Raw genomic sequence first — 13109 nt, 5'->3', positions numbered from 1 at the left:
ACCAAGGCCACTACTTATTTTTTCTACATACCCACTATTAATTGATACATATTCAAGGATACAATTCAGGGGATGTGAAAACTTGGCAACAAGCATTGACTCATCAATGAAATCCTTTACTAGTTTATTCTGACAGTTTTTAACTCTCTGAGAGGCTCTAAGCTATTTGAATATCTTAAGCTTCCCATGCCTCTGGAGGCTGGGAGACTGTAAACAATCGTATGCATAGCTGCAGGAGTCCGGGTAAACTTGTCAGGCGAGTTAGAGAGCCATCAGAGGGGTTTGGATTTAAACACTCCTAATTGCCCAGGAACTTTATTAATTGGAGCTGTAAGTTAACTCTTTGACACAGAGAGAGAGATGGTGGTAGGGGACAGCCCCCAGTAAAGTCAGAGGTGAGAGCACAAAGCAATAAAGTAGGCAGACTCTGGTTTTTTGGGGGAAAATGCTCGAGAATATCCGGGGGGACTCCTGAGGCTCCATCCCGCCTTTGCGTATGCCGAGCCTCCTTCCTCATGACCTTTGTCACGAGTGGAATGCCTCACCGGCTCCCCGCAGTTACCTACTCCAGTATGCTGGCCTGGAGAAGTCCGTGGACTGTATAGTCCATGGGGTCACACAGAGTCAGACACAACTGAGTGACTTTCACTTTCATACATGGAATACTGTTAAGCCATAAAAAGAAACAAACTTTAATACGTACAGTGACATGGGTGAATCCCAAAATAATTATGCTGAGAAGCTAGACAAAAACAAGTACATACTGTATGATTCCTTTTATATAAAACTCTAGAAAATGCAGACTAATCTATAATGACAGGAAGTAGATCAGTGGTTGCCAGTGAGGAGGGAGGGAGTGTGGATAGGAGACGAGAGGAAAAAGAGGCATAGGCAAAGGGGCATGCAGAAACTTGGAGGTGATGGGTATGTTCAGTGTTTTATTTGTGATGATGAGCTCACACAAGTAAATTGTGTTTACGTGTGTCAAAAGTTAATTGGATTGTACATTTTATGTATAGTTAGTTGTACATTAGTTGTGCCTCAATAAAGCTGTTGTTTAAGAAGGCAAAATATTATTATTGGATGAAATGATGATAATATGGTGGAGGTGAAGTGGGTAGTGATGATGATGACACAGTTGGCTGTTTTAATAATTGTTGAAACTAAGCAGTTGTGATAAGAAAAACAACTTTTGAGGAAAACAGCTTTTCTCCCGAATTGCTGCCTAGGCATGTTGCAGTATGATGACACTACTCCCATGTAGAAACTGGACATTTAAATTAGGACTTGCATTTAGGATGCCAGTCATAAGTTCCCACTTTGCCTTTCCCAGGGAACATTTTAAAATATAGTTGGCTCTTCATGTCCACAGGTTCTGCATCTGCAAATTAAACCAACTGCGGATTGAAAATAGTCAGGAGAGTTTTCCCTGGGAGTAGTGGTTAGCACTCAGGGTACAAGAGTTCGATGCCTGGTTGGGAAACTAAGATCCTACATGCCACATGGCGTAGCAAAAAGGAAAAAAAAAATTCCACAGAGTTCTCAAAAACGAAACTTAAATGTCATGCCCACCACAACTATTTATACAACGTTTACATTGTATTAGATATAATATAGAAATGATTTAAAGTATAAGGAAGAATGTGTGTAGTTTATATGGAAATACTACTCCATTTTGTGTAAGGGACTTAAGCATTCATGGGTTTTGGTATGTATCCTTGACGTCCAGGAACCAGTCCTTGGATACCAGGGGACTACTATAACCACTTAGGGTTAAGTCCCAGGAAAAGTTAGACTTCTCTGTCCCAGCCAGCTAGGTATTACTACCCTGCTCTCTGTCTTCTGCTCACTTGTGGCCTAGGACAGAGGATTGTTCTTCCTCTAGTTCTTTGTTCTCTCCTTACTCCTCACTTCTGGGGTCTTTCAGTTCAGTTCAGTTCAATCACTCAGTCATGTCCAACTCTTTGGGACCCCATGAATCACAGCACGCCAGGCCTTCCTGTCCATCACCAACTCTCAGAGTTCACTCAAACTCATGTCCATCGAGTCAGTGATGCCATGCAGCCATCTTATCCTCTGTCGTCCCCTTCTCCTCCTGCCCCCAATCCCTCCCAGCATCAGTCTTTTCCAATGAGTCAGTTCTTCGAATGAGGTGGCCAAAGTACTGGAGTTTCAGCTTTAGCATCATTCCTTCCAAAGAACACCCAGGGCTGACCTCCTTTAGAATGGACTGGCTGGATCTCCTTGCTGTCCAAGGGACTCTCAAGAGTCTTCTCCAACACCACAGTTCAAAAGCATCAGTTCTTCGGCGCTCAGCTTTCTTCAGAGTAATAATAAATCTTGTGACTATGCTTCATTGTGTGGATGTATTAAAACTGCATCTTAAATTGAAATGACCCAGTTGGGTTTCACTTCTCCATATTGGGAGCTTGGATGCTAAGAGGGCTATCTGAGGACCCTGTGTGGTGGCTTGTGCCCCTTTTTCAGCAGGTCTTAATCTGCACATTCTTGATTGAATACACCCGCTTTAGCTTCTCAACACATTGGTGTATAATAGATGGACATTCATTATACACTCTTTTGTTTTTGTGTCTGTTTGAAGCTTTACGTAATAAAAAATGAGGAAGAAGACTTGAGTTACTGACTAAAAAGGAAAAATGTATATCATTCTGTGGTTGTGCTTTGGTTTATCCTTCAGGATTAATAAGAAAATTCCTCGGGGACCACCTTCTCCTCCTGCACCTGTCATGCATTCTCCTAGCCGAAAGGTAATCTTGGCTCTAGTTTAAAATCTCTTTTTGTACTCATGATTACTAATTTATAAATAACCCCCTATAGAATACATTCTAGATGTCTATATTATTACTTTTCACCAAACGTATTGTTTCTTAACTTGTTTTTCAAAATCACATGGGGACCCACTCAAGACTGTAACATGTGGTTCCATAGTATGAGAATGTATATAAAATGTTAGCTGTTAGCTTTATGATTAATAACCTAACCCCTGCTTTTAATGGAATGAATAGGGTCTGCTGTTTGAAAAGATGTTATCATAGTTGTAGGAAGTAAGTTCCTGGGATCATTAGGTCTGTAATTGATAGTCCAAGTGACTTTTTTTTTTTAGGTATATTTTATTACGCATCTAAAAGAAAAAGTTCTCATCTGGAAGTAGTCACATCAGTTTAAATATGCAAAAATATTAACCAGCATTTGTAACTGTCAAAAATAGATTATATTCCATGTTTTATATTAAAGTTATTACTAGAAACCATGATGTGGGAACATAGTATATAGTGCCACTAAGCAAATGGAATTAAGACCTTTGATTAAATCAGTGTATATTGAACTATCTTTGAAGAGAAAGGTGCACTTAGTTTTTTACTAGACTATAAATCTTAAAAATGTCTCTTCTTCCTCTTTTTTCTCAACACAGATGACCGTGAAGGAGCAGCAAGAGTGGAAGATTCCTCCATGTATTTCAAACTGGAAAAATGCAAAGGTAATTAACTTGTCATAAATTTAGTGTCTTAGTGTTAGAACCTCCTGAAAAACACCCAGGTAGGACCTTCAGCCTGGGTTACTTGATGAAACCTCAGCATATCATTTAGCTGAAGGTTTTCCAGAAGGAACACCCAACTTATACAACTTTTTTCTTTTTATGTTAATGTATTAGAAATGTTAGTGTTCCAGGCACATGAGTTCCATGCAGATTCTCCTGGTAAAATGTAATTATTGGAAACACATAGAGAAGGAATGAGTAGATTGAAGTAACAATATCAGTGAAAGATACTATTCTTTAGAAAACCTAAATTTATATCTGAAATTCTTCCTGAAAGGATTTAGATCAATTTAAATAATCATATGACAAAACAAAATAAATGTTTGGCTATATTCAGTGCTTTTATTTTTAAACTATTTATTTCTGTTTATAACAATGCATGAATAAATTATTTAAATCCTATGTATATCTACTAATCACCAAAGCATCTAGGAGTCATGAATAATCTGTAAAATACTGCGAAGTAAGTTTCCTTATCACTATTTCCTTTTCCTCCCAAATATTTCATGATTCTTTTTTTAATGGGTGAAGAAGGCCACCTCAATCCATGATTTAAATACAAATTATTCCTTAAAGGAACTTAGGGAATTCCCTGGCAGTCTAGTGGTTAAGACTCGGCGCTTTCACTGCTAAGGGCCCAGTTTGATCCCTGCTTGGGTAACTAAGATCCAGCCCACAAGCCTTGCAGCACAGCCAAAAATAAGTTATACACTCATCCTGAAACAAAAGGATTGTTGGGTAGTCTCGTTTGGTATACCATACATATTTATGTGTGTATAACTATGAGGCATCTTGAGCTGTCTGTAACACTCCTTGAATTAGGAATAAAGACCATGGGCAGGAGGTCATTATTTAGTAGTCTACTCAAAAGTCTGAAAGAATAAAGCTAAGCGTGGAAGTTACATAAATGTTCAAGTATATTCCTTAAGTTGTTGAAATAGGATGCAGAATTTCAGAACAAAGAATCTTAGTTGTCTAGCAAACTTTTATCTTTTTTCTGTTTACTAAAACGTTTAGGGTTCCAAGAATCTGATAAGTCATGAAAGCAGTGCAGCAGATTAAGCTACCTGTAGACACTCTGATTTTAGTGCTTTCTTCTACCTTTGTATAACTGTTAGATTTACTTGATGAGCAACTCTTTAGCTATTTGGTATTGATTTCCTTTTATTATAACCCAAAATTTAACATGAGAATCTGTTTTCCCAGAGCTTGCATTCTGAAATGCTAGTTCTTCTGCTTATTAACTGTATGACCTAGGCTTCCTACCTCAGTGTCTTCACCTGTGAAATGGAAATAATAATGTTACCAGCCTTATAGAATTGCTGTGAAGGATAAATGAGGCCATAAATATAAAATGCTTAAACAGTCCTCCACACGAAGCGCTACTGTTAGCTGCTACTACTGTTGCTTAATTACAAAAAGAGATATAAGGAGAAAGAACTTAAAATGGTTGTCCAAATGGACATATATAAATCTAGTTTTAAAGACTCTATAGTTGCTCTTTGGTGACCAGTGTTTTCTGCCTGCCTTCGTGCTAGGGTTATACAATTCCATTAGATAAACGTCTGGCTGCCGATGGAAGAGGACTGCAGACAGTTCACATCAATGAAAATTTTGCAAAACTGGCCGAAGCCCTCTACATTGCTGATCGAAAGGTTAGTCTGTTGTAATTAAGTTGTTTAATGCTCTTGATAATTTGTAAATCTGTTCAAAATTACCTAAGATACTGTTATTTGGGCTACATTGCTGAGTACCCAAAGAGGCTCTCGCATGTGGTATGTGTTCCAGAGATGACATGTGCTGGTGGCAGTTCTGACTCAGTCTTGGCCTTTGTAAGCTCATATACGTACCCCACCACTGGTGATTCATCTTCCCCACAACGTTCTAGAATAATGGTGCTGCACTAGACTGATCCCATTTTTGGGAAGGTTGGCACCTACTCTTCCTGGGTTTCATAATTTTTCCCTATTTCTCTTTGTCTTCCAAAAGATGGCACAGAAGGGAAAATAAACATACCAATGTATTGAATGCTACAGAAAATGGCATTCATAGTATTGGCTGTCTGTTAATATTATGGTATTAATATGTGTCTTTTAAGTTTACATGCATCAGGGTGTGGACACAGAATATACAAGAGTATATCTTCTGTGTCACAGTGAGCACCCTTATGTAAATTACTTCTTGCTCATCTATACTACGGCTATATCTTGAGTTGATCTGATTGATTTTGAAAACATTACCAATTCCTATTATTGATGTTGAGAATTGCTTTATTGCTTGTTTAATTTTATTTTTTAGATTGTTTCTAAAATGAAACAGTGAAAAAGCATTAGTGAAACACTGACTTACAAGATTGATTGGAGTCAGAGTGAAAAAGCCGTTTGCAATGTCGTCTAGGCAAGTTATCTTTTGTAGACAAGAATCTGTTTTAATTAGCAGTAACAAATGTGAATTCTTCTAACTGTTCTTTCAAGCCAGAGTTTAGTCAGGAAATTAAATGACAACTGTAATTCTTTATCCCTGATAGTATCTTATTTAACATCTAACTTCACTTAACAGGCTCGTGAAGCGGTGGAAATGCGTGCTCAAGTAGAGAGAAAGATGGCTCAAAAAGAAAAGGAAAAACATGAAGAGAAACTTAGAGAAATGGCCCAGAAAGCCAGAGAGAGAAGAGCTGGAATCAAAACCCATGTGGAAAAAGGTATAACATACTTGTTGTTTAGTTGCTAAGTCATGTCCAACTCTTGTGATCCCATGCACAGTAGCCCACCAGGCTCCTCTGTCCGTGATAGGCAAGAATACTGGAGTGGGTTGCCATTTCCTTCTGCAGGGGATCTTCCCACCCCAGGGATCGAACCTCAGTCTCCTGCATTGGCAGGCGATTCTTTACCACCTGAGAAGTCACCGGGGAAGCCCTGACATACTCGCTACTGAATTGAATTTACTTTATGAATAATATTTATCTCAATTTAGAAAATCTCAGCTGTTTTTTTTACTACATGCAGAAGTAGTGCATACATGTAAAGAAAATATAGATATTTCAGAAATAATGTAGAAATGAAACAGTAATTTCTGCCTCATTAAGTGGAAGTAATAGAAAAGAATGTGTATTTAAGTGTGGCCTTTAATATGAGACTACACCAGAATTTTTTAAAATTCTGAGTGGAATACTTTTTAAAATCACATATTATTCAAATGATAGGCTTAATTTTCTCTTACTTTTCTGGAAACTTAGAGAAAAGAGATCTCAGACTGAACAATTCAGCTCCCCCAATGGTAAACTTAATCCACAGTTTTTCTTTTAGGCCTTTAATCATTTTCTCTCTCGCTTTATTTAGTGATCTACAAAAATATTGTGGTATATGTGCTATATTAATTCAGTTAGAGTGAGAAGACTAATTCTAATTCAAGAACATGATGAGGGTGGTTTCAGTAATAATTCCTCATCTAGTATACTTATTCAGTTCATGTTGCACACCTACTAGGTGCAAGGATTTCATCTAGACACAGTTTTCTGCTAGTCAGGTAGGGGATATAGCAGTGAACATTTTAGGGAATGTAGACAGACAAAAAAATGTTAATCATATAGTGTATTAGAAGATAATAGTCACTATGAGGGAAAAAAAGAGGAAGAGTATGTAAAAGTGCTAGAAGGAGGGAGTGGTCAGAATAGACCTCACTTCCGAGATGGTAACTTTAACAAAAAACACTTGAAGAAAGTAAGGAAGTGAGCCATATGGATACCTAAGGGAAGAGCATCCCAGATAGAAGGAACAGCCAGTGCAGAGGCCCTGAGTTGGGAGTGTATCTGGTGTATTTAAGGAAAAGCAGGAGGCCAGAATGGCTGGATTAGACCTAGAAAGCTAAGTAGAGATGAGGTGTCAGAGTAGTTAGGGCAAAGTGGCCAGATCTTGTGTGCCTTTTATAGCTTTTATTTCAAGTAACAAGGGAAGCAATCTGAAGAGTCTGGAGCAGGATGACATGATCTTGCATATGTTAGAAGGCAATGGAATGGTTATCTGCAGGAGCAGGAACACCGTTAGAAAACTTTTGCAATAATCCAGATAAGAGATAATAGCAGGAGGTAGGTAGTGAAAATATGTCGGGTACTGAGTGTGATTTGAAAGTAGAGCTGACAAAATTTGCTTATGGATTCGGCATAAGAAGGAGAGAAAAGGAGTCAAAGATGACTCCAGAACTTTTGACCTAAACAATTGAGAAGGATTGAATTGCTATCTACTAATATTGGTAAGACTACACTGCGGAGAGATTTGGGAAGGAAAGATTAGGAATTTAGTTGTAGATATGTTATGTTTAAAATGAAGGTGTCAAGCAGGCAATTGGTTATAGGAGTCTAGAGTTGAAGGGAAGTAATGAAGGTTCTGGCTAGTAACCCGCTTCGTTGCATATATATATAAATGTCTTAAGGGGGCATAATATAAAAAACCTACCTGTTGTAACCTAGCCACTGATGATAACTCAGAGTAAAACCTCTCTGTATCTAAGTTCTCTAAACTGATTTAAAAAAACAGGATGGTTCTTGAGAAGGTAGTTAAAATTTTTAGAAATCCTCTTGCCAAATATTAATAAGAACTTACCATTTATTAAGCATTTATTATGGCAGGTGCCGCTCTGAGCACTATATTACTTTATATAATCCCTACAGCAACCCTATGCAGTGATTCTATTATTGTCACTATTTTACAGAGGAGGCGACAAAGGCTGAGAGGGGTCAAGTAATGGGTATAATTTCACATTGTTGATCTGTCATAGAAACAGGATTTGAACCCAGACAGTCTGACTCCAAAGCTCAAGCTCTATATTATATTTCTTCTATATCTACACTATATCCCTTCAGCCTGGAGAGGGTAGAGAAAGTGAAGATAGATATAGACACAGTAGATGAGATGAGGTGCAACCAGCCCAACGTATCATGAGTAAAAGGTTCTTTATTTGAAGTCAGTCTTCGAAAATATAAGTATGAACTTTGCAAATTCTTTTTCTGGCATTTTATTATGAAAATTTTAAAACACGTAGAAATATTCTCTTGTTCAGAATATTAATAGTGATAAGTATAGTGATAAAGTCATTTTCACCTGTGTCCACACAGAGGACGGGGAGGCACGTGAGAGGGATGAAATCCGGCATGACCGGCGAAAAGAGAGACAGCATGACCGGAACCTCTCCAGGGCAGCTCCAGACAAGAGGTGGGTACTCTGAGGTCAATGTGAATTGTGAAGAGTGACTTTTGTGAACCTTCTAGAGAGGAGTGTTAGTCCACTGAAACCAGTTTTGCTTCTCTCCTTCCTCTTCAGGTTGATAGCTTCATAAACCAGCACCTATTTTCTTGCCCTAAACTGCTTAGTCTGCCTTAGCAGAAGAACTGACTATGCCTGAAAGTGAGCTTTTCTTCCATTACCTTGTATTGTCAGCTAGGGTTGAGAAGGATGGGGATACACAAAAAGAGAATTCAGATCATATTTATGAAGAAGAAAGTAGTGGATATGCTTGTTCTGATCTGTTCTTTTCCTGCTTCAGATGGTGAGACAGGTTGATTTATCATGTGCCTGCTCCTCTAGACAGGAAATAAGCTGCTGGACCTTTATTGACGTCCTTTCACATGCAGAATACTGTACTGAGTGAGTACAGTGGGGGAGAAGAGCAGCTTTTGTAAGAAGTGAAAGTCAGCCTCTCTTCCTGAGCAGTTTCACTTAAAATTCAGAAAGATAGAGCTGTCATATGAAATTGCTTGGGAAAACTGACAGAACACTCTTAATACAGACTTAACAAAGGAAATACATGTATGAACACTTGGAATAAAGTAGAGATGGATTCATGAAGTTTGTGGTTCACCAAAGGCCGAGGACTGAAATTGATGAAAACTTGAAGAAATGCTGTAATACAAGAGGTGGAATTCTGAGTGAGGGTTAAATGCAAATATAAAACATTTTCTTTCCAAATGAGCAGTTTTGAATGCTCTCATCCTCCTGTGAGCTAATACTATGGTTTTTTAGGTCATATCTTAAACAGATTCCTGCTGGTGATATTCTTTGTTGTTTAATGGCATATTTCATCTCCTTGAATAAGTGAAGTCATGGAAAAGCAGAAAATCTGAATTTAGAGTTTAAATGTACAGTATAGAACAGAAAGGAATGAAATTTGAAAGTACACAGTTAATGATACTCTCAGTCTGAAATTCCTAAGCTGTAAAAATCAAAATGGCTCTGTAGATAAATTGAGCCCTTAAAACCAGTAAAGTGACTGAGAATTGATAAAATAGAAAAGCTTTAAACTTGTGCTTGGATGAAAATTAGATTGTCTATAGAAATCATTTTAAGACCTGAACCTCTAGTAAAGTAAATGATGACAGTTATCATGGTATCATTGTGATGTAGATTACATACATACCAAAACAGCAGGGGAATTAAGTTCACCTGAATGTCAAACATCATACTGAGTAATCCAGTCATTAGACATATTTTTCTCAAAAATTACTAAATGTTGTTAGGTAAAAATTGATTCTGTCTTATTGAGAGTGATTGATGTGGTATACCTAATTTGCATCCAGTCCCCCTAACCCTTTATAATAATAGCAGATACAGACTGTAGCAGTTTCATATCTCAGCATGTGTTACAAGAAGATTGCTTGTATTAAGAATGATTCTTTTGAGAAAGGACAGCCTCTTCTATAGGTGCTATTGGAAAAACTGGATGGCTACATGCAAAAGAAGGAAAACCTTAAACCATGCACAAAAAACTCAAAATCAATTAAGGATTTGAATGTGAGACCTTAAACTGTAAAAATCCTAGAAGAACACATAGGTAGTAAGCCCTTTGACTTGATGTTAGCAATGATTTTGTGAATCTGACTCCAAAGGCAAAGGAAACAAAGGAGAAATAAACAAATGGGACTGTATCAGACTAAAAACTTCCACACGATGAAGGAAGCCATCATCAGAACAAAAAGGCAGCCTACTGGGTGGGAGAAGATACTTGCAAATCATATATTCGACATGAGGTTAATATCCAAGCTATAGAAAGAACTACAGCTCAACTAAAACCAACCCAGTTAAATGGGCAGAGGATCTGAATAGACATTTTTCCAAAGAAGACATGCAGATGGTGAACAGGCACATGAAAAAATAATCAACATCACTAATTATGAGGAAATGCAAATCAAAACCACACACCTGTTAGAATGGCTGTTATCAGAAAGACAAGAAATAGCAAGCATTGGAGAGGATGTAGAGAAAAGGGAACCCTCATGCACTGTTGGTGGGAGTATAAATTGGTGCAGTCAGTATGGAAAACACTATGGAGATTCCTCAAAAGATTTTCCATTTCTGGGTATTTATCTGAAGAATATAAAACACTAATTCAAAAAGTATAAGCATCCCTCTGATCACTGCAATAAGTTCATGATCTGAGCCACAGTCAGCTCCTGGTCTTGTTCTTGCTGACTGTATAGAGCTTCTCTTCTTTGGCTGCAAACTAATATAATCAATCTGATTTTGGTGTTGAATATCTGGTAATGTCCATGTGTAGAGTCTTCTCTTGTGTTGTTGGAAGAGGGTGTTTGCTATGACCAGTGTGTTCTCTTGACAAAACTCTATTAGCCTTTGCCCTGCTTCATTCTGTATTCCAAGGCCAAATTTGCCTGTTACTCCAGGTGTTTCTTGACTTCCTACTTTTGCATTCCAGTCCCCTATAATGAAAAGGACATCTTTTTTGAATGTTAGTTCTTAAAGGTATTGTAGGTCTTCATAGAACGGTTCAGCTTCTTCAGCGTTACTGGTTGGGGCATAGACTTGGATTACTGTGATACTGAATGGTTTGCCTTGCAAACGAACAAAGATCATTCTGTCCTTTTTGAGATTGCATCCAAGTACTGCTTTTCGGACTCTTTGGTTGACCATGATGGCTACTCCATTTCTTCTAAGGGATTCCTGCCCACAGTAGTAGATATAATGGTCATCTGACTTAAATTCACCCGTTGCAGTCCATTTTAGTTCAGATTCCTGGAATGTCGACGTTCACTCTCACCATCTCCTGTTGGACCACTTCCAATTTGCCTTGATTCATGGACCTAACATTCCAGGTTCCTATGCAGTATTGCTCTTTACAGCATCAGACCTTGCTTCTATCACCAGTCACATCCACAACTGGGTATTGTTTCTGTTTTGGCTCCACCCCTTCATTCTTTCTGGAGTTATTTCTCCACTGATCTCCAGTAGCATATTGGGCACCTACAGACCTGGGGACTTCATCTTTCAGTATCCTATCATTTTGCCTTTTCATACTGTTCATGGGGTTCTCAAGGCAAGAATACTGAAGTGGTTAGGTTGCCATTCCCTTCTCCAGTGGACCACGTTCTGTCAGAATTGTGTCCGGTTTCTTAAATTGAAGAAAGAAGGGAAAACCACTAGACCATTCAGGTATGACCTAAATCAAATCCCTTATGATTATACACTGGAAGTGAGAAATAGATTTAAGGGCCTAGATCTGATAGATAGAGTGCCTGATGAACTATGGACAGAGCTTTGTGACATTGTACAGGAGACAGGGATCAAGACCATCCCCATGGAAAAGAAATGCCAAAAAGCAAAATGGCTGTCTGGGGAGGCCTTACAAATAGCTGTGAAAAGAAGAGAAGTGAAAAAACAAAGGAGAAAAGGAAAGATACAAGCATCTGAATACAGAGTTCCAACTAATAGCAAGAAGAGATAAGAAAGCCTTCCTCAGCGATCAATGCAAAGAAATAGAGGAAAACAACAGAATGGGAAAGACTAGAGATCTCTTCAAGAAAATCAGAGATACCAAAGGAACATTTCATGCAAAGATGGGCTCGATAAAGGACAGAAATGGTATGGACCTAACAGAAGCAGAAGATATTAAGAAGAGGTGGCAAGAATACACAGAAGAACTGTACTAAAAAGAGCTTCATGACCCAGATAATCATGATGGTGTGATCACTGACCTGGAGCCAGACATCCTGGAATGTGAAATCAAGTGGCCCTTAGGAAGCATCACTACGAACAAAGCTAGTGGAGAATTCCAGTTGAGCTATTTCATATTTCAAATCCTGAAAGATGATGCTGTGAAAGTGCTGCACTCAATATGCCAGCAAATTTGGAAAACTCAGCAGTGGCCACAGGACTGGAAAAGGTCAGTTTTCATTCCAATCCCAAAGAAAGGCAAAGCCAAAGAATGTTCAAACTACCGCACAATTGCACTCATCTCACACGCTAGTAAAGTAATGGTAAAGTAATGCTCAAAATTCTCCAAGCCAGGCTTCCAATATGTGAACCATGAACTTCCAGATGTTTAAGCTGGTTTTAGAAAAGGCAGAGGAACCAGAGATCAAATTGCCAACATCCGCCGGATCATCAAAAAAGCAAGAGAGTTCCAGAAAAACATCTATTTCTGCTTTATTGACTATGCCAAAGCCTTTGACTGTGTGGATCACAATCAACTGTGGAAAATTCTGAACGAGATGGGAATACCAGACCACCCGATGTGCCTCTTGAGAAACCTATATGCAGGTCAGGAA

At 38.4% G+C, this 13109-nt stretch overlaps 1 protein-coding gene across 1 annotated transcript in view; it reads left to right on the top strand.

The window, feature by feature from the left end:
- SNW1 (SNW domain containing 1) overlaps positions 1–13109 on the top strand; it is a 38536-nt gene that overhangs the window by 20651 nt on the left and 4776 nt on the right. Inside the window, exons 7-11 of the mRNA XM_010844395.1 lie at positions 2699–2768; positions 3434–3499; positions 5098–5214; positions 6119–6260; positions 8670–8766. Coding sequence (XP_010842697.1) covers positions 2699–2768; positions 3434–3499; positions 5098–5214; positions 6119–6260; positions 8670–8766 — 492 coding nt within the window. The remainder of the gene's footprint in view (positions 1–2698; positions 2769–3433; positions 3500–5097; positions 5215–6118; positions 6261–8669; positions 8767–13109) is intronic.

Source organism: Bison bison, unplaced genomic scaffold (assembly GCF_000754665.1).
Source record: "Bison bison bison isolate TAMUID 2011002044 unplaced genomic scaffold, Bison_UMD1.0 scf7180017864201, whole genome shotgun sequence".
Classification (NCBI taxonomy): domain Eukaryota; kingdom Metazoa; phylum Chordata; class Mammalia; order Artiodactyla; family Bovidae; genus Bison; species Bison bison.
The sequence above is the reverse complement of the archived record's forward strand: the minus strand, read 5'-3'. Positions and strand labels throughout refer to the sequence as shown.